General features: G+C 44.8%; 1 protein-coding gene and 2 long non-coding RNA genes across 4 annotated transcripts; 2 read left to right on the top strand and 1 right to left on the bottom strand.

Moving 5' to 3' along the window:
• Nucleotides 1-2366: 2366 nt before the first annotated feature.
• Nucleotides 2367-7612, bottom strand: CCDC166 (coiled-coil domain containing 166). The gene is made up of 2 exons (XM_084507526.1): nucleotides 6154-7612; nucleotides 2367-3617 (listed from the first exon to the last, which is right to left on the bottom strand). Exon 2 carries the CDS (start codon nucleotides 3584-3586, stop codon nucleotides 2660-2662), a length of 927 nt encoding a protein of 308 aa, XP_084363652.1. The 5' UTR covers nucleotides 3587-3617; nucleotides 6154-7612; the 3' UTR covers nucleotides 2367-2659.
• A 3187-nt stretch (nucleotides 7613-10799) lies between these two features.
• LOC311431577 lies at nucleotides 10800-13303 on the top strand. Of its 2 annotated transcripts, XR_014689534.1 has the most exons (3): nucleotides 10800-10944; nucleotides 12018-12415; nucleotides 13210-13303. It is a non-coding gene; the product is annotated as an uncharacterized lncRNA (long non-coding RNA). The 2 variants fall into 2 exon arrangements; XR_014689535.1 differs by lacking the exon at nucleotides 13210-13303 and having other exon boundaries at nucleotides 12018-12707.
• A 21-nt stretch (nucleotides 13304-13324) lies between these two features.
• On the top strand, nucleotides 13325-15800 carry LOC311431576. The gene is made up of 2 exons (XR_014689533.1): nucleotides 13325-15196; nucleotides 15300-15800. It is a non-coding gene; the product is annotated as an uncharacterized lncRNA (long non-coding RNA).
• The last annotated feature ends 3778 nt before the right edge of the window (nucleotides 15801-19578 follow it).

Consider the following 19578-nt stretch of genomic DNA (forward strand, 5'->3'; position numbering starts at 1 on the left):
CACAGTAACGTTTCTCTCTCACTCTCTCTTTTTTTTTTTTTTAAATCTATCAGTTATTAGTGTAAATGCCTACAATGCAAGTCGTTCCTTCCTACCAGTATGCTCTGGCAGATACTGTTTCCCATAATATCGATGCTGACAAACTGATCTAAGTATGGATTAGCTAAGTGGATGGTTTGATGGAGTGAAAATTCAACTGCTGGAATCAGACAGTTGTCATCAGTGACACGAAGACCAGCTGGAGGTCAGTCACTGTAGTGCTTTAAAGTAGGGGTAAATACAGGGGCCAGTACTGTTTGGCTTCGTCATTAATCATCTGGATAATGGGCTAGAGCGCAGTCTCAGCAAATTTGCAGATTATATGAGACAAGGAGGAGAGGTTATTACAGCAGATAGTTGTGCTACTATTCAGAGGGACCCTGACAGGCTGGAGAACCAGGCCAAGAGGAATCACATGAAGTTCTGCACTGAAAAATGCCTAGTTCTGCACTAGAGGAGGAGTAATTGTTTCCACCAGTACAAGCTGGAAACAGATGGTCTCGAAAACTGCGTGGCAGGAAAGGACCTGGAGGTCCTTGCGGATAGTAAGATGACCATGAGCCAGTAATGTGGCCTTCCAGTAAAGAAGGCCAAGAACATCCATAGGACATCGAGGTGGTTGAGTGAGTCCAGAGAAGGGCAACGAAGCTGGTGAGGGGTCTGGAGAACAAGTCCTACGAGGAGCGGCAGAGGAAGCTGGGGTTGTTCAGCCTGGAGAAGAGGAGGCTCAGGGGCGACCTTCTCGCTCTCTACAGGTACCTTAAAGGAGGCTGTAGCGAGGTGGGGGTTGGCCGATTCTCCCATGTGCCTGGCGAATGGGCTAAAGTTGTGCCAGGGAAGGTTTAGGCTGGATATTAGGAAGAACTTCTTTACCGAAAGGGTTGTTAGGCATTGGAATGGGCTGCCCAGGGAAGTGGTGGAGTCACCATCCCTGGAGGTCTTTAAAAGACGCTTAGATGTAGAGCTTAGTGATATGTTTTAGTGGAGAACTGGTTAGTGTTAGGTCAGAGGTTGGACTAGGTGATCTTGGAGTCTCTTCCAACCTAGATGATTCTGTGATTCTGTGATCCTGGGCTGCGCTAAGAAGAGACTTGCCAGTTGGTTGAGGCAAGTGATTCTTCACTTTTACTCACCACTGGTGAGACTGCTTGTTGAGTACTGTGTGCCCAGCAAGGGGCCACAGAGATAAAGCCTTAGAACATCTGTGATAATTGGAGAGTGTGATTGTTTAGCCTGTAGAAGGCTCCAGGGAATCTTACCAATGTGTTTAAATGGTGGAGAGGGTGATGGGAGGCAGAGCCATACTCTTCTGAAACTGAAATTTAAGAAATTCTATTTAAACATAAGAAAGATTTTTTTTTTCTTCTGTGACCATGGTCAAGCAGTGGAACAGTTTGCACAAAGAGGCTGTGGAGTCTCCATCCTTGCACACGTTCAAAAGCTGCTGAAGGTGTCCCTGCTCTGACACTCCTGTGAGATTGCATCCTCAACTATATTTTGATTATTTATAAAATATCCATTTGTGCCTACTCAAATTTAGAGTAAGGGTGACCTCTAATATCATTGCTGATGAGATAATCACAATCCAGAAGTGTTCAGCTTGAAATGTGAATGTAACAGCAGGCTACTAGAATTTTGCTTCTCCAGTGAAACACTGAAGCAACAAAAGAATGAGAAAAAAGCAAAAATTTATATTGAATCACAGAATGACAGAATTGTAGGGGTTGGAAGGGACCTCAAAAGATCATCGGGTCCAACCTCCCTGCCAAGGCAGGTTCCTTAGAGCAGGCTGCCCAGGTAGGCATCCAGATGGGCCTTGAATATTTCCAGAGAAGGAGATCCCACAGCCACCCTGGGCAGCCTGTTCCAGTGCTCCATCACCTTCACCATGAAGGAGTTCTTTCACATGTTGGTGCGGAACTTCCCGGGCTAAATTTTGTGGCCATTAACCCTTGTCCTATCCCCACAAAGCACTGAAAAGAGGTTGCCCAAATCCCTCTGTCTCCAGGTATTTATAAATAGTATGAATATATTTTATTGATAGTTATGATGAAAGGTCAAATACCTTAACTGCATCTATTGTTTAAAGTATTTGGTTACTTGCTTATTTATTTTCTCTTTTTTTTGGAGACTAACAAAAGATAAAATTAATAAAGTCTTTGCTGTGTTGAATGTTTGGAAAAAAAAGTGCTGGAAGGAGCTGGCCTACATCAATTCATTTTATGGTAACAATAGATGTAGATTGCAGTGAAGGTTGACATAGAGTTTGTCTCACTATGTGTAAGAGTATAATTTGTGTGTGGAAAATTATTAATTGATGTCTGATCTCAAAGAGAAAATGTCATTGTTTATTTTGGGGAATGAAAGGAGTGCAGTTCCAGTTGTCTTGGTATAAATGTCGTGGAAGTTAAAAGGTGAGGTTGCTTTCAAGATCTCATCTAGATTGCATGCTGAGCATGAGTTATGTAAATGAATCCTTTCATCAACCCACAGAACATGTCAGTTATTCAGGTTACTTATGTATACTCTGTTACTTAACTAGTTGTAATAACAGTTGATGGTCCAGCTAGGTTTAGTGATACAGAGTCATGAGTGAGCAATAGAGAAATGTTTCTTTAGGCTAATGGCCACATCTGGAGGGGCTGTCAGAGCTGTGGGTTTTCCAGTTTGCATTGTGTGCCTCATGCCGGTGTAACCTGTGGCGCATGCATGCCATATCCTGAGTGCATTGGTTCTCCCGAAGAAGCTGCTGCTGCTGCTCTCTCAGTTGAACTCTGATTTCTTTAAGGACTTTTGAGTATTGGATGAGTCTGAGCAACTCCTGGCGCAGTTGCCGATTCTCAGCTTTTACTTGTTTGATATGCTGAATTAGAGATTGTATTGCTGCTTCTTCTGCTCTCTTGGTGAGAACCTGGATCTTCTGATGAGAGTCCACCTCACAGTCAGCTTTGGCCTGCAAAAATCTGCTCTTGATTTTGTGCATTTGTTCTGAATGCTGGATCTTTGTGACCAACAATTCCTTCTCCAGCTCTTTAATCTTTTTCATGTGTTCTAACTGCAGATCTTTGAAAGGCTGCAAGTCTTCAACTTCCTTGTTCATAAGAGAATACTTTTCCTCCATATTCATCAGATTGGTTTTTACCTCCTTTTCTTTTTCTGTATACTGCGAGATTAGCTTCTCTTTCTGCATCCAGACCTGAGACAAATCAATTTGGTTCTGGTCATTTAGTGTTATTATTAGATTCTGGCACTTCTGGCTGTGTTTTGTTATGTAGGAGAGGTAAATGTTACTCTCTTCCCGATTCCGTCGGGCTTCCTCTTCCAGGAATTTATTCTCCTGCAGGAAATACTCCACTTTTCCCATGTATGTGTTCATATGTTCAGTAAGTATTTTGTATTCCTTCTGCAAGTATGACTTCCTCTCTTTGACAAGTGTCTCCATGTCACTTATTCCTTTGGATATATCTCCATTCTTGGTTCTTACTCCTTGCTTATTTTTCCCACCACCAGTGGTGTCTTGTTTAATCCGCTTTGTAACGGATGCCATATTCCACAATGGGGTATCAAATTCTGGCAAACTGTAATGGAAAGGGAAATTATGAATTTTTAGTGAGCATTTGTGTCACATGTATGATTAACCTTGTTTTTTCTCCCCAATCATGCCATCTTACATCCTTTTGTTTTCAGTTGTTCATTACAGCAGCCAAAATGTTTGACCTAAAATTTCTCTTATCTCATCCATGTGTTGAGTTGAAGAACACAGGCACGTAATGTGCATGTGCATTTTTACATTAGTAAGTAACTGACGAGAAGTAGTTCTACTAATTGAAAAATACATATCTTTTTAAAATTGTTGTTGTTTTATAATGTTGTGTTATTTCTGTACTTTGGAGAACAAAGTCAAAGTCCACTGAGGAATTATTACATGAGTACATTCTCTGTAGGCGGAAGATCTCCTGTATAGAACTTCAGCCAGCAAGTAAGCACTAAAGAGATGCCTGAAGCTTACAAACATGAATGTTGATAAATTCTAAAATGTGACTGCTAGGTCATCATGCTAGACTAGAAGCTGTCTATATTAGTCTATAGAAAACATTAAGGAGAGAAATACAGATTAAGCCTTATTCTTTCATAAGGAAGGAAAAAAAGCATCTTGTGTACTACTGAAGCACAACACCTGAGTTTTCCAGAATCCTGGCACCCTACATAAAGTACAGGCCAACACTCTTGTCCCCATGAGGTGTGTCCTCAGTGACTATTAGAGCATGCATAGGCACTGTGGCTGATAGTTTCCTTTCCAGTTCCTGTGGGGTTTGCAGCCCTACCGGGGTAATCAAGACACACAGAAGTTTCAGCCAAACCTGCACTCTTACAGGATAGAGACCAAATCACACTTTTGCTGCTGCACCTGCACAGTAAGCAAGTGTTTCCTGACATTCAGAGAGAACCTGCTGTCTTCCAGTCTGTGCCTGTGGCTTCTGGTCCTGTCGTTGTGCACTAATAAAAAAAGTGTGGCTCCTTCATCTTTGCACTCTCCCTTCCGGGCAACCTGCTCTACGTGGCCCTGCTTGAGCAGGCGGATTGAACCAGATGAACCCCCAGATGTCCCTTCCAACCTCAACCATTCTGGAATTCTGTGAAATTAGGAGGGTAACGTAATGCAGTGCAAAAGACAGTGAGATTACTTTGACCAATCAGGCAGGTTGGGGCTGCAGGTGAGAGGAAGAGCCAGTTCTGGAATGGGTACTAGAAATGTGAGCATAGGACCTCTGTGCTTCTTATTCTTAGATACAAACCCAGGTTTTCATGGAAAGAGAACAACATCCAAGGTCAGAGCCCAGTGCGAGGAAATGTGCGGTGCTAATAAAGATAAGACTTATCAAGTTGATAAAATTGACCAGAGTAATATGCACTTTTGGAACAGAGGATATTTCTCCAGAAGAGACAAACATGAATAACAGTGTTGAGGCACAATAGAAGTATAGAAGCTAAATGTGTCTGAAATCTACGCTTTTTCCTTTAATTTCAGAATAATTTTTTTTGTTGATCTTGTCTGTGTGGCACAAGTTCACGCCAGTAAGTATAGCTGAGCACATGCTGAAGCTGAGAAATAAGTTAGAAGACATGTTTTGTCATGTTTGGGAGATAACAAGTGAAGATGATGGGATATTGGTCAATGCCCTATATTGCTCTTAAAAATTCATCTTCTGTATGTATCCAATGATTAAAAGAGAATACATCATAGGAAATAGATATCTAGAAATTATGCGTAATTTTTGTGATACCAGTGAGGAAGAGAACTGTTGAAATAACAGTAATTGGTAATATAGTTATTTGAATATATATTCAGACAGCTTGAGCACTATGCTACAATTCTACTTCAAGAATTTGCTAATTTTTCAGCAGTCGTTTTATCAGAGGTTTCATTTTTTAACATACAACATTAAGTTTTAAAACTGCTGAGATACCTGCAATATAAGAGGGTCAGTTAAGTCCACAACAGGTACTGAAGGAAGGAAAAAGCACCAGTATTAATGGTCCTTACAAATATAATCAGAAAATAAAGGAGTGAATTGTACTTTGCATACAGAATTTCTAAAATACTTATTCAAAAGAGGAACAGTGCAATCAAGTATTTAGAACTGGAGAGAAGTCTAAGAAGTCTAAAGTTTTAATGAACATTTTAAACTAAAACTTACTGTATCCTACTAGAACTGGTAGTCCCTTTTAAAGAAAATATGCAAAATTTGAGTGGATAGGTGAACAAAATAGAAAAAATGTATTAATCTATTGTCATAGTAACAGCAGAACAGTGTCCAAGCTAGGAATGTGGCAGCTGCATCAGAAGTAGGGTAGTCATAGGGAAACATAAGAATGTGTACAGAAATCAGTGTAGTGTTTTGGGGAACAGAGTTTCCAAAGAGTTAAAAGGGTGTCACAATGGAAAGTAGTAGAACTGAGTTAATGCTAGTTAATGTGGTTTTATGGGAAAGAAAATAGCAGAGCTGTATAAATATTAGAGAAATGACTAAATCTGCATGAAAAAAAAACAGGCCTTGATAAAATTATTATACAAAAAGTGTTTAAAAACAAAACAACAACAACAATACTGACCTTTCCTGCTTTTGTGGTCTTCACAGAGTTTCCAGATAGCTCCTTCTGGCTTGCTGATTCTGGCTTACTAGATGGCATTTGCAGATAGCTAAACTGTGATCGCTGAGCAATGGTGGTGTTAGTAAGCTGTGTGTGTCCATGGTGATGAAATACCGCGAAGTCACAAGAGAAGTTCAGTAGTGAGATTCTCAGAGCCTTTTCAGTTCCTGGCTTGGTTGTGAAGCCTGACTGTGAAGCTCTTTGTTTAATTAAATTGGAGTTAATTTAGCAGACACATGAGGGCACTTTGGCTTATAAAAGTGTGATTTTTAGTGGCCACTATATAAAGAGGGAAACAGTCTCAGCTACCTACTAATACACATGTATGCTGAAGGAAAAGGTATGTCTTAAGCCATGATCGTCCTTGAGGATTAGATGCCAGTATCTACTCAAGCATTTCTGGTCCATATATTTGGTTTTTCTTTCCAACAGGTTGGCAAACATTTCTATATTTCACAAAGATAGGAAGGGATGGATGTGGGGAAGGAGTATTTGTGACATTTCAAAAGTAGATTAAAGAAGGGATTTTTGCAAATGAACTTCTTATTTATGGAGGGGTTCCTCATTTTTAAAAGAAAATTGATAGCTTGGGATGCATTTTCTGATTTTTGTAGGGAAAATTAGAGAATATGGTAATGCTAATTCTGGATTTGCCCAGAGAATTATGGTGTCTGTGGGCTGGTTGATCACTGCAAGAAGGATGCAAGCTAATATACTTGAGAGTGGTCCAGCAACTGGCAGTATCACAGAATCATAGAATCATTGAGGTTGGAAGGGACCTCTGGAGGTAACCTGGTCCACCCCCACCTATTCAAGCAGACGCCACCTAGAGCAGGTTGCCCAGGACCATGTCCAGAGAGCTTTTGAAGGTCTCCAAAGAAGGAAACTCCACAACTTCTCTGGGAAACCTGTACCAGTGCTTGGTCATCCTTCACAATAAGAAAATGCTTCCTGACTTTCAGATGGCTTCTCTTGTCTTCCAGTTTGTGCCTGTTGTCTCTTGTACTGTCACTGGGCACCACTGAAAACAACCTGGCTCCATCTTCTTTTCACCTTCCCTTCAGTTGTTTCTGATGTTGCAAGATCCCCCCTGAGCCTCCTCTTCTCCAGGCTGAAAAGTCCCAGCTCTCTCAGGCTCTCCTCACAGGAGAGGTGCTTCAGGCTCTTGATCATCTTGGTAGATCTTTGTTGGATTATTTCCAGTACATCCATATCTTGTACTGGGGAGCCCAGAACTGGACCCAGCACTCCAGGTGTGGCCTCACCAGCGCTGAGCAGAGGGGAAGGATCACCTCCCTCAACTTGCTGGCAATGCTTTACATAATGCAGTTCTGAATACACTTAGCTACTTTTGTGGCAAGCTACTTTTGTGGCAACAAAACACGTAATGTGTTTTGTTTTGTTTTGTTTTGTTTTGTTTTGTTTTGTTTTGTTTTGTTTTGTTTTGTTTTAAATCGAGGCTCGTGTGTGTGCAGTTGGCTTGTCCCGATGGCTGGTGTATATGATCGCTCACATGCCCCAAAGCTCCTCGTGCTGATGCTGGATTTGCCCCTCGGTAAAGGACCGCATGCCATGTGTTCAGCTTTTCTTCCTTACTGTGTCATCTGTATGTATGTATTTGTTGTGGTTCCGCTCGAGTGGGCAGCCGAGCTCCACCACAGCCACTCTCTCACTCCCCCTCCTCAAAGAGGAATGGGGAGAAAATATGTGAAAAGGGCTCAAGGGTTGAGATAAGGACGAGAAAATCACTCAGTAATTATTGTAACAGGCAAAACAGATTCAGCATAAGGAGATAGTAAGATTTATTGCTCATTACTAACAAGCTAGAGAAGTGAGGAACAAAGGAAAGAAACCAAAAGCACCTTCCCCCCCATCCACCCTCTTCCACCTCCTCCCCCCGAGCGGCGCAGGGGAACGGGGGAATGGGGGTTATGGTCAGTCTACAGCGCTTCTTCTCTGCCGCTCCTTCTCGGTCACTCTCGTCCCCTGTGCTGTGGGGTCCCACCCACGGGATGCAGTCCTTGATGAACTGATCCAGCGTGGGCTTCCCACAGGCAGCAGCTCTTCCAGAACTGCTCCAGATATGGGTCCGTACCACAGGGTCCATCCCTCAGGAGCAAACTGCTCCAACCTGGCTCCCCTACGGGCAGCAGCTCCTGCCAGGTCACCTGCTCCTGCGTGGGCTCCTCTCCACGGGCCACAGGTCCGGCCCGGAATCTGCTCCGGCAGGGGTCTTCCACAGGCGGCAGCCTCCGTGGGTGCAGGGCCACCTGCTCCACCGTGGTCTCCTCCACGGGCTGCAGTATGGAACCCTGCTCCACCGTGGTACTCCATGGGCTGCAGGGGGACAGCCTGCTTCACCATGGTCCTCACCACAGGCCGCAGGGGACTTCTGCTCCGGCGCCTGGAGCACCTCTCCCCCTCCTTCTGCACTGACCCTGGTGCCTTCAAGGCCATTCCTCACTCTCCCAGCTGCTGTGTGGTGCAGCGTTTTTTTCCCTGTCTTAAATATGCTCTCACGGAGGCGCAAAACAACATTGCTTATTGCCTCAGCTCTGGAAAACAATGGGGGCCTTACCAAATGTGGGGCAGCTTCTAGATCCTTCTCACAGAAACCACCCCTCTGGCTCCCTGCTACCAAAACCTTGCCACGTAAACCTACTACAGTATTTATTTACTTCTCTGAAGGAAAGGGTGGATTTTTCATGGGTCTCTCTTTGCGTGTCTCGAACCAGGCTGCAGTAAATACACGTAAGCGAGTAGGCTGCAGCGCGTCCTGGACAGTATCAGAGTGCTACTCTGCTAGCAGTGGAGAGCTGGGTGAAGGTGTCCAGGGTAAAGGCTTGTTCTGCCTCAAGTTGAATGGAAAGTTTCAGGAGTTGAGCATCCCAGGGGATGTTTGTAGGACTGCTGTTAGACGATAAAGGTTCGGATGGCTGTCGACGAAGGGGATTTTGTTGGTTCTTTTTCGATAGCTGTTCCTGCCAAAGATCGCGTCGGTCACAAAAGGTAGTAGTAACCTTGCGGTTTCTATGTTCTGTAGCGTTTGTACTAAAATACACTGGCAGATGAATAAATGAGCAGGTACAAATACACGTGACTCTGTAGCTGAGACTAAATAACGTGCAGTTTCTTCTGTGTTTTATCTTTCAAAGCACATTGTTGCTGAGCGCCTGAGCTTTTTGCTCGCGTTACCGAGGAAAGGAATGGCAGTGCTTCTTCCCCCCTCATCTCTTTTTTTTTTTTTTTTTTTTTTCCCCCCCCCCTCTCCTCTTCTTCCTCGATGACAGGGACTCGAAATGTTTTCCTCGGATGTCCACGTGAAAAACGAAATAAATAAATAAATGCTGATGGTGAAGACACTGACAGAATTGGGTGACATTTTCAAGGTAGAGGAGGGGCGAAGAATGTGGAAATTCCTGGTACATTAGTGGTGCTCTGTTAACAAAACTGACGTATACGCCACTTGCTGTTCCTAGTTTTTTGGTTTGGTTTTCCTTTCAGTAGTCTCCCCGAAGGCTTTTGCGGACACACGGTGTATCTTTTCTGTTCTTCCAGTATTCGTTTGTCAGGAAAGACGACCATGCAATCCGAGGGCTGTGGACAACCATCTACCAGGTGGTTGTTGCAGCCTCCATCGGTCATGTTATTTGTGCTTTTAGCTCGCCCTCTCCAATATCTTGAGTTGAATTTTTTTTTTTTTTTTTTTTGGCAACGCTATGTTTGCAGTGATAGCATTGCTGCCGAGGTATTTTTGACTAAAAATGATCTTAACTGTAGTAGTGAATTCACAGAGTGTGGCTTTGTGTAACGACTCCTGCGATCACAACTTTTTTTTTTTTTTTCCTTTGTCACAGATAGGAGGAAAGCTCTTTCCAGAGAGATGGAAAGAAAGTTGTTTCAGAATACGTTCAGAATGTCTGAAGTTGTTTTGGAATTTTTTTTTGTTTGTTTTGTTTAGTAGTTAACGGTAGTACAGCCCACAGAGCAATTTCTTTGTGCGTGAGAACTCGCGGGTTAACTGAAAGTTACTTGTTTTATTATAAAACTAGGATTTGAAGCCACGGGCATTCAGAAATGCATATGATATGTCTTGTCACAGTCTTCTAGATCAGCTAACCGGAATGAGAACCAATCTTCTGAAAACACGCAGGGATATTGTGGGGCAGGATGAAGGTAAATGGGCACAATTATTTATTAATATTCTGGTACAGCTATTTAATTCACCTAAGTACTGTTTCTGTCCTCGGTGTGGGAGAGGAAGTAGACTTTGCATCGTTTCTTGGGTCAGTCGTCCTTCCCTAGATTCCGAAGGAAAAGAATGAAATTTCTGCCTTCTGTCACAAAACATGTTGTGCGTGCTTGGAATTTGAAAATTAAGTTTCATGGGTGAGCTTTCCTGTGCAACAGGATGCAGTAGATGTTCTTATAGTGATGGTGAAAGGAAAGAGGGGCTTTATTTGCCTTTTGCTTTTCCTTTGTTTTGTAGAGGGAGGAAATAGTGATTTCTAGATCTTAAATGCTAACACTGGAAATGGAAGCATGCGAGGCTTGTATTTCCTTAGTCTTAAGGTAGACTAAATTTAGATACCTTGTTCTGCTGCAGACTGCCTTCACGGCGTTCCTGTTGCTCAAAGGGGAAATCATCAGGAGTAGTTGAAAATGATGCCTTCACCCCTTCGGGAGATTGATCCAGATCAACCAAAAAGGCTTCTTCATACACTTGGCAGTCTGTTCAAACAGGATGAGAAGGTAGGAGAAGTCTTGCTATCTGCTGTATCATTATTTGAAAAGTAACTGAATTGTAACACGGAGGCAAATACTCTGGTAGTGAATTGACGAAGCAATTGTTTTTTACTTATATTTAAAAAAAAAAAAAAGTCTTTTCAGGGTACGATGATAGATGAAGCAGATAAATTTGTTGCTGGGCCTCAGAATAAGATCAAGCGTCCTGGAGAGCCCAATACTCCAGCATCACTAAAGAGAGAAGGCGTAGCATGTCGCCGCTATTGCGACGGCCACAATCACCGTTGTGACAAACCATGTTGGTGGGAAAGGGCCACCCTGTGCTGCTGGATCTCCGTCACCATATCTGAACCTCAAAGGCATGCCAACAAATAAAAGTATGTTGGAGTTGTTGTAGTACAGGAACTTGTGTGGTCATAAATGGACATAGTGTGCAGGAAAAAAAAAAAAAAGGTCTCCGTGCTTTCTGTGTTAATTCAAAAGGACACGTAAGTTTTAGAGTTAATTGGGACTGAATTTCTTTGGTCGGCTTAGACAAACAGGCTGTTGCTATAGGTAACGAAGTCCTGAATGAGCAATAATTTGGAACTGTTTCTAAAAAGTGCTGAAACCTTTCACCACGATGGTTTGGCGGTAGCAAGGATTTCATTTCAGCTTTTAATTCTCATTTGTGTATTCTATAGTGGGGAAGGGAGAAGTGGGGAAGGAAAGTGTGTAAAAAAAAAAAAAAAAAAAAAAATTTTAAATTTCTCACAAATAGTAATTTACCCACCTGTTGCAGCAGAGTCGAAAGAAAAATTTTCTGGAACTGGGGGAAGGAGGGGAAACTTTAGTTTACTTTAGTCACTGAAATGGGAATACAGCAAATAACTTCACGACAGTCATATGAGACGGTAGCAGCCCAAAAGGAGGTATTCCTGTGGTTGCGTCAAAGGGTGAATAAAACTACTGAAGTGATCTGACAGTGCTGAGTAACTCTCTCCACAGTACTTTCAACAAGAAGGGATGCAGAATAATGTCCTTCTGTGTTTTTTGATCCTGCAGTTATATGCACTACTAAGCTCCTTCTTAATTTTCAGACACTGGTATCAGTACTGTCCAAGATGGTAATGGAGAGAAGAAAGCAGAAAACTGTCAGTTGCTGGAAAAGCAAATTGATGGCTTGTCTGTGCAAATGGCTTCTTCGGTTCCAGCTGTTAAGGGAGAGGATGAAATGTCACCTGGTGACTTAGACTCTCTACATGATGAGTTCAATTGCTTAAATGATGCAAAGATGGCTTGGATCGTAAACCTGGTACCAGTGCACTTGTTCGAGGGCCTCTAAATTACAGCGTGGCTGGAGATGACCAAAAACGAGTGATGGAGTCTACTTCTGCATCTGTGCCAAATTGATTTAAAATAACACCTACAATGTTGGAGGGAAGCGATGCTGGTATTAAAATCAGAGTGGTGAAAGAGGTTTGCAAACGTGGAAGAAGTAAGTTCTTTATTAGTGTATTAAAAATAGGCTAGGGGTACAGAAGACTTTTTCTTGAAATGAGGATCTATTTTGAAAATAAAACCTCAGATTTGGAATGATTTTTGATTACTCGTGTACAAGTAGTGGAAGAACAAGAAAGTAAGTACATGTATTCAGAGTCCAACTTTATATCCTCACCGTCCTTACTGCAGCACTCTTAAGCAGGCTTAGTCACAGCGCCATTCGTGTTTTCATAGTTGGTTCAGAGAAGAAAACACAGAAACCAATGAAAAAATACTGTTGTTTCACATCTAAGGTGTCCGGTTCATTCTTTTGCGCTACTTTTTTTTTTTTTTTTTTTGTTAAACTTTATACGAGACAATCGTGCTCATGCTCCACATAGATCGGTCATCTTGTAAAGAGTAGTTATCTTAAACCTCTGCTTTCAAAAATGACAGCTCTAGGTTGAAACGTGGCTTGGTATCCCTTTGTTTCTATTAACTGCTGATCATGGCAGCGTGTTCGTGGAGATGCAAGGCTTCTCTGCTGATTAAACCTAGTCTGCATTTTCCAAGGGCAGGTGTTTCTAGATACTGCTCTTTTAAGAGAACAAAATTCAGCGTTACATTTGAATATCAGCTAATCGATATCACTTCAAATTATTGGTATGCTGGCTTTTTTTTCTTACGTGCATTACTGTATGCAGAAATGGGAAACTCTAGGCTTTGTTGTTTTTCCTTTGGCTCTTGAGATTTACTGAAAATGCATTTACAAGATCTGTTTCTAATATCCGTTTGGATCTCTTCTTTAAGATCGTGAAAAAAATCTTCTCTCTTCTTGAGGAGGTACGTACAAGGACCGATGGAAACTCAGAAGTATTTCATTGAATTTGCTATAAGGGAAGGAGCAAGGTTTGTATAGATACGAATGATTCGGAGTTAAACGCTAACGTTGTTCATGATAGCAAATCTCAGTCTTTTCCAAAACAAGTGTTTTGTTTTGACATGCTTAAATTATTACAGTTTCAGCGGTCAAACTGCCGTTGTATTTTCTGAAGTAAATGGTCGTTACCTAGAGCTGAAGTGTGAAATAGAAAGATACGGGTGGTTATGGAAGAAAGACCCAGAATTTGCGTGGGTTGGGGAAAGATGGCTGTATCAAATTAAATTTGCCATTCTGGCGTCAGAAATGAGGGAAGCTCTTCCATGCTGGAAACAGAGAGCCTCTGCTAATACTGTTTGTCGTGGCAAAATAATACTGAGTTATTTAACTGCTGTTTTTGGAAGAAGAAATGAAATTACTTCCCTAGGTTTAAAAATCGTGTCTTAATACAGCACTTAGAGAGAACGCTAGAGGAGCTAGAGTTCAACAGCCTACCCAACAGAGTTAATCAGGTGAACGGTAGATAATAGTGTACCAGCCAGAGGAATACGGACCGGGAATGAGTTTGCTGTGCCGCAGAAGAGTGGAAGAGGACGTAGCTGTTGCCCTCGCCATCCTGGCAGTCAAGTGATCTTACTGTCAGAGTCCGAGAAGAAGCAGCAGAGCTTTAACTTTACGAACCTCTATCGGCAGAAGCTGGGCTGTAACCTTAAGGACGTGCTATGAAAGGTGTGGCTTTTTTCCTGTGGAGGGTGCTCTTTGCTCAACAGGCTGAAAAAAATAACCATTGCTGCCCCTCCTGCAGGTGGTGAGAATTTACTCACTTGAATACTGTCATTAGCCGTTTTACGTGCAATAGGCAGTGGATCGCACTAAAATGGGGCACTGTCAAATGCACACAGTGTCTGCATTGTGGAGAGATCCCATCTGTTGTGTGTCCCCCCCCCCCCCCAATAAAAACAAACAAACAAACAAAACTCCCAGAAACACCTGCACTGGTAATATTGCATGTTGCCAGCACAGAGACGAGGGTCATGTTCCCGAGAACTGCTAGCCATGCCTTTAAACTTGAGATTCAGCGTAGATCGAGAGTAAAGAAACTGCTGTTGTGTTAATGAAAGCTAAAGACAGCCCTGTGACTGTTACCACTTGGTGGTTACTAAACAATCTACCTCAGACTCTCTTCTGTTTTTATCTGCAGACATTATGAAAGCGCACCTGAGGCTTCCCAGGTCCCTGACTTCAGTTCTCTTTCATCCCGTGAGGAGGACGGAGATTCTTCAGGTGGCCTTGCCTTGGCACACGCTGTGCTTTGGAAGCACTAAAAAGAAATGCTTTTAAAAGTGTGCATTTATTTTAATGTTCATACAAAAGAGATTGGTTTTGAACAGTGTTGTTACCGGATCACTAATTTGATATTTTAACTGTATACATTTTTTTGAACATAGGTGTGTGTGTGTGTGTGTGTGTGTATATGTGTATATATATAAAAAAAATAAACCGTTTTATTAATTCTCGTTAAGTGCTGATCTGAGGAGTCTGTAATGGGCAGCGCTGAATTCCTCGAATTGTCTGTCACCAACAGACCGCTAATATTTTTTGTGAAACCAGTCTGCATATCCTGAAACCCCACTTCTGGTAATAGCTGCGGAATGTGTTTGTTACTTACCTCCCGGTAGCACGTACCCTGGAGCACCTGCCTCATCAGTCAGCTCAGCCTGTACAGGGTGTACATTTTTGCTCCAAGGCTAAAGTGTTAAAGACACCAAGTTCCAGCTTACCAAATCCTTGGTTACCCGAGTTAATATCCTCCCTTCCGTTCCTCTTACTCTTTTGTTCAAAGGTAATGTTGTGAATCACAGAAAATGCAACGAAGACTGGAGCACCTGCACGTAATTAATATTTTCCTTTTAAACGGTAATATGCCAGTAGTAAGTGGCTCTTCAGATAATTTTATTTTCGGTTGTTCTCATTTAAAAACAGTCTCCTGCTCCTTTAACAGCTTTCTTTTAAAAGACAGGTTGAAGTTGTGCTGGCGTTAACAAGCTCTTCACAAGGTACTGGGGCTGTCCTGAGGATTCCACTTGACCAGCCAGCAGAAGAGGCAGGGAAACATACTTACATTGATGGCCTGAACTTCTCTTCCTATTACTCTTTTTAGTACTAGCCAGCGTGTGTGAGACATCTTTTCCTTCTCCTGTGAAGCAGTGGGCTGGTCTTTCTGGAAGAGGTTGTTTGACCATTGGAATTACACCAGTGAGATTCAAGAAGGAAATAAAATCCAAAAGCAGCAGCGTATCTTTATTACTACGTTAAGTGAGAAAGTGACACTTGGAACGAACTCGTTATAAACAATTCTGAACTCTTTTCTTAGCGGGAACGTACTTATCTGTACCGTTGAACGTACTTGAAAAAAAAACAAACAAACCACAGGAGTACCTTGGAATACATAGGGCGATTCATCCCTTCAGGATCATTACACGGCAGCTGTATGTCACCACAATACACCTCTTTTGCTTAATGGTGGACTTCTAAGAGGGAATTTACTTGGGTCAGGTATACTGTGTGTATGTGGTTTTATGCACGTAGAACTGCCTGTACTACACTATCTTTTAAATAGGTGGTGGTAAGAGGAGACAGCTTTCTTCTAGTAGATTCTTACTTAAGTTTCTTTAGTGATTCCGGGGGCGCTCACTTGACCGTGATGTGCCTGACCTGGTTAGCATCTAAACCTCCTCCTCTGATGCGGTACAGCTGTCTGCTAAATTAGTTACAGAAAGATGGTGACTTTAACTCAGACAGTTCTCTCTTACCTCGCTATTGTTTTATCTGGATAATTTGAATTTGGATTAGAGCAGCGGAGGGAAAAGATGCCTTACACTGAAACGGACGCGAGTCTGTGAGAAGAAAGCCAGGCGTCCTTGGAGACTGTGCCAATGAAAAGGCGAAGAAAAATGAGTGGAATAAATCTGAGTGCACATAGTCCTGCATCCCGAAGGGAGCACAGAAGGAAGGTTGCTTGCTTAGAAGAGCAGTGGATGCTTCGTGCCCGCCTTAAAGAGAATATTAACAGAGAGAATTCTTTGTAAGACAAGCTGCCCCGCGGGGTGTGGGTAGCAAATACGTTGGAAAAAATACAGCCACAAGCTCCGAATGGCACAGTAGGCGAGCTGTGATCCGCCCGACAAGGCCTCCCGCGGGCGCCCTCTGCCGCCACCTGCTGGTGGGAAAGGGGTACTGCAGGCGGCCGAGGGGCGCGCATGCGCGGTGGCACCGGCGGGCGCCCTCTGCCGCCACCTGCTGCTGTTATTCGGGTACTGCAGGCGGCCGAGGGGCGCGCATAGCGCGGTGACTCCCGCGGGCGCCCTCTGCCGCCACCTGCTGGTGGAAAACGAGTACTGCAGGCGTCCGGGGGGCGCGCATGCGCGGTGGGGGTCCGGTGGCGCCCCCTGCCGCCACCTGCTGGTGGTAAAGGGGTACTGCAGGCAGCCGAAGGGCGCGCATGCGCGGTGACGCCCACGTGCGCCCTCTACCGCCACCTGCTGGTGGGAAGCGAGTACTGCAGGCGGCCGGGCGCCACGAATGCGCCATGACGCCCGTGGGCACCCTCTGCCGCCATCTGCTGGTGGAAAACGAGTACTGCAGGCGGTCGGGGGGCGCGCATAGCGCGGTGACGCCCGCGGGCGCCCTCTGCCGCCACCTGCTGGTGGGAAGCGAGTTCTGCAGGCGGCCGGGGGACGCGCATGGGCGGTGGGGTCCGGTGGCGCCCTCTGCCGCCACCTGCTGGTGCAAAACGAATACTGCAGGCGGCCGGGGGACGCGCATGCGCGTTGGCACCCGCGGGCGCCCTCTGCCGCCACCTGCTGGTGGTAAAGGGGTACTGCAGGCGGCCGGGGGACGCGCATGCGCCGTGGGGTCCGGTGGCGCCCTCTGCCGCCACCTGCTGTTGGGAAACGGGTACTGCAGGCGGCCGGGGGACGCGCATGCGCCGTGGGGTCCGGTGGCGCCCTCTGCCGCCACCTGCTGTTGGGAAACGGGTACTGCAGGCGGCCGGGGGACGCGCATGCGCGTTGGCACCCGCGGGCGCCCTCTGCCGCCACCTGCTGTTGGGAAAGGGGTACTGCAGGCGGCAGGGGGGCGCGCTTGCGCGGTGGGGTCCGGTGGCGCCCTCTGCCGCCACCTGCTGTTGGGAAAGGGGTACTGCAGGCAGCCGGGGGGCGCGCATGCGCGGTGTCGCCCGCGTGCGCCCTCTGCCGCCACCTGCTGGTGGGAAGCGAGTACTGCAGGCGTCCGGGGGGCGCGCATGCGCGGTGGGGCCCGGGGGCGCCCTCTGCCGCCACCTGCTGGTGGAGAACGAGTACTGCAGGCGGCCGAGGGGGGCGCATGCGCGGTGGGGCCCGGGGGCGCCCTCTGCCGCCTCCTGCTGGTGGAAAACGAGTACTGCAGGCGGCCGTGGGGCCGTGCATGCGCGTTGCTTATTACGTCGTTGTTTTTTTTGATGTGTAATTTCCTACGCTCCTAGATTTTTCTTCATATGTAAATCACACAGAATCACAGATCTTCTAGGTTGGAAGAGACCTCAAGATCATTGAGTCCAAGCTCTGACCTAACACTAAAGTTTGAGCTAATTCCCGTGGAAAATATTTCATTTACTTTCTTGGTTGTATTGTCCTTTCTATGTTCGAAGCTGAGGCATAAATACGGTAAATTTTGCTTCTAGAAACACCCCAGTTCTTTTGTCTGCACTCTGCATGCTGTAAACTAGGGATAGGCACAAAAAAAAACAAATAAATAAATAAATAAAAGAACACAGCTGCTGCTGCTCCTGCTCTCTTTCTTGTGGTTTGCCCCCTCCTCTTTCCCAGGTGATTGGGTTTGGGTGCTGGGCAGGGCCAAATGGTATAGGAGCCCCAGGCACGGCATCAGAGAGCTCCTTCTGCCCGGGCTGCTCTTTGGGGTCAGTGCTTTGTTGATGCTTCTGTTAGCTACATGCAGGGTTCTTTTGGTGGGTCAGGGTCTGGTACGATCTTTTAGAGGAAACCGATCTAGTAGTATGTGCATTTATTGCTTGAAGCTCTTTGGAGGTGATTAATTGTTATAGCACATTTATGGATAGGACGTCAATGTTATTTTGTGCGTTTGCTTTGTTGTTCTAGGTCCCTCGTGATTTTTGCAGGGTTACAGGGCAGATGCCACCAAATCTACCCCTTTTGTTGTTTTTGTTTTGTTTGATTTTTTTTTTTTTCTTGATTTTTCTTTTTCTTTTTTGGAAGGGGGTTTGGGATTTGAGCGTCCTATTTTTTTGGGTTTGGGATTTGAGCATCTCAATTTTGCGGGTTTGGGATTTGAGCGTCTTAATTTATTGGGTTAGGGGTTTTAGGCATAGGACTTCAGGGGTTTAGTGTGGTAAATAGTTTGGGTTAGGTCCGTAGGGGTTTCGAGGATGTTTAGGGATAGGGCTTGAGGCTTTTTTGTGTAAGGGCGGGAAGGGCTAGGGTTACAGTGAGTGCTGTTAAATGTAGTTCTCGAAAGCTCGGCCTCTGATTGGCCGTGCTGGCTGTCCAGGGAATTCTGGTAGGTGTAGTTTTCCGGCACCAGGCTTCCGGTAGGCCGTGTTGACTGCCCGGAGCATGCCGGGAGATGTAGTTCTGGGACTCCGGACCTCCGGGAGGCCATGTTGAGCGCCCAGAGCATGCCTGGAAATGAAGTTCTCGGGAACCAGGGTTGGGCTTAGGGACTAGGGCTGGGGCTAGGGTTAGAGTTTAGGGTGAGGGTTGGGGTTAGGGTTAGGGCTAGTGAATGCTGGTTCTCTGTGTTTGCAGATGACGGTGAGCGTGTTTAAACTAATTCCAGTTGAAGAAGTTTCAGTTACTTGCTTGGTGCCGTTATCAGTTCAACATTAAAAGCTGCAGCAAAAGCAAAAGGGGATTTTTGCTTCTAGAAACACCACAGGTCTCTTGTCTGCTCTCTGAATGTTTTTGAGATAAAACAGATTTTAAAAAACAAAGGAAAGGAAAACAAAACAAAACACAGCTGCTCCTTTTGCTCTCTTCCTACTTTCATGTGCTTTGCCCCTCCCCTTTCCCAGGTGATTGGGTTTGGGTGCTGGGCGGGGCTAAATGCTATATGAGCCCCAGGCATGCCATCAGAGAGCTCCTTCTGCCTGGGCTGCTCTTTTGGGGACAGTGCTTTGTTTTTCCTTCTGTCCGTTGCAGGGTTGTTTAGGCAGGCTGGAGTCTATGGATTTCTGGATTTTAAGTGCTTGGAATTCACTTAGTAGAGGGATGTTTAGTAGGGGC

Source organism: Aythya ferina (assembly GCF_964211825.1).
Source record: "Aythya ferina genome assembly, chromosome: 2".
Classification (NCBI taxonomy): domain Eukaryota; kingdom Metazoa; phylum Chordata; class Aves; order Anseriformes; family Anatidae; genus Aythya; species Aythya ferina.

Excerpts from the sequence above, each read along its gene's own strand:
- CCDC166 (XM_084507526.1), bottom strand. The coding sequence starts at position 3,586 with ATGGCATCCGTTACAAAGCGGATTAAACAAGACACCACTGGTGGTGGG.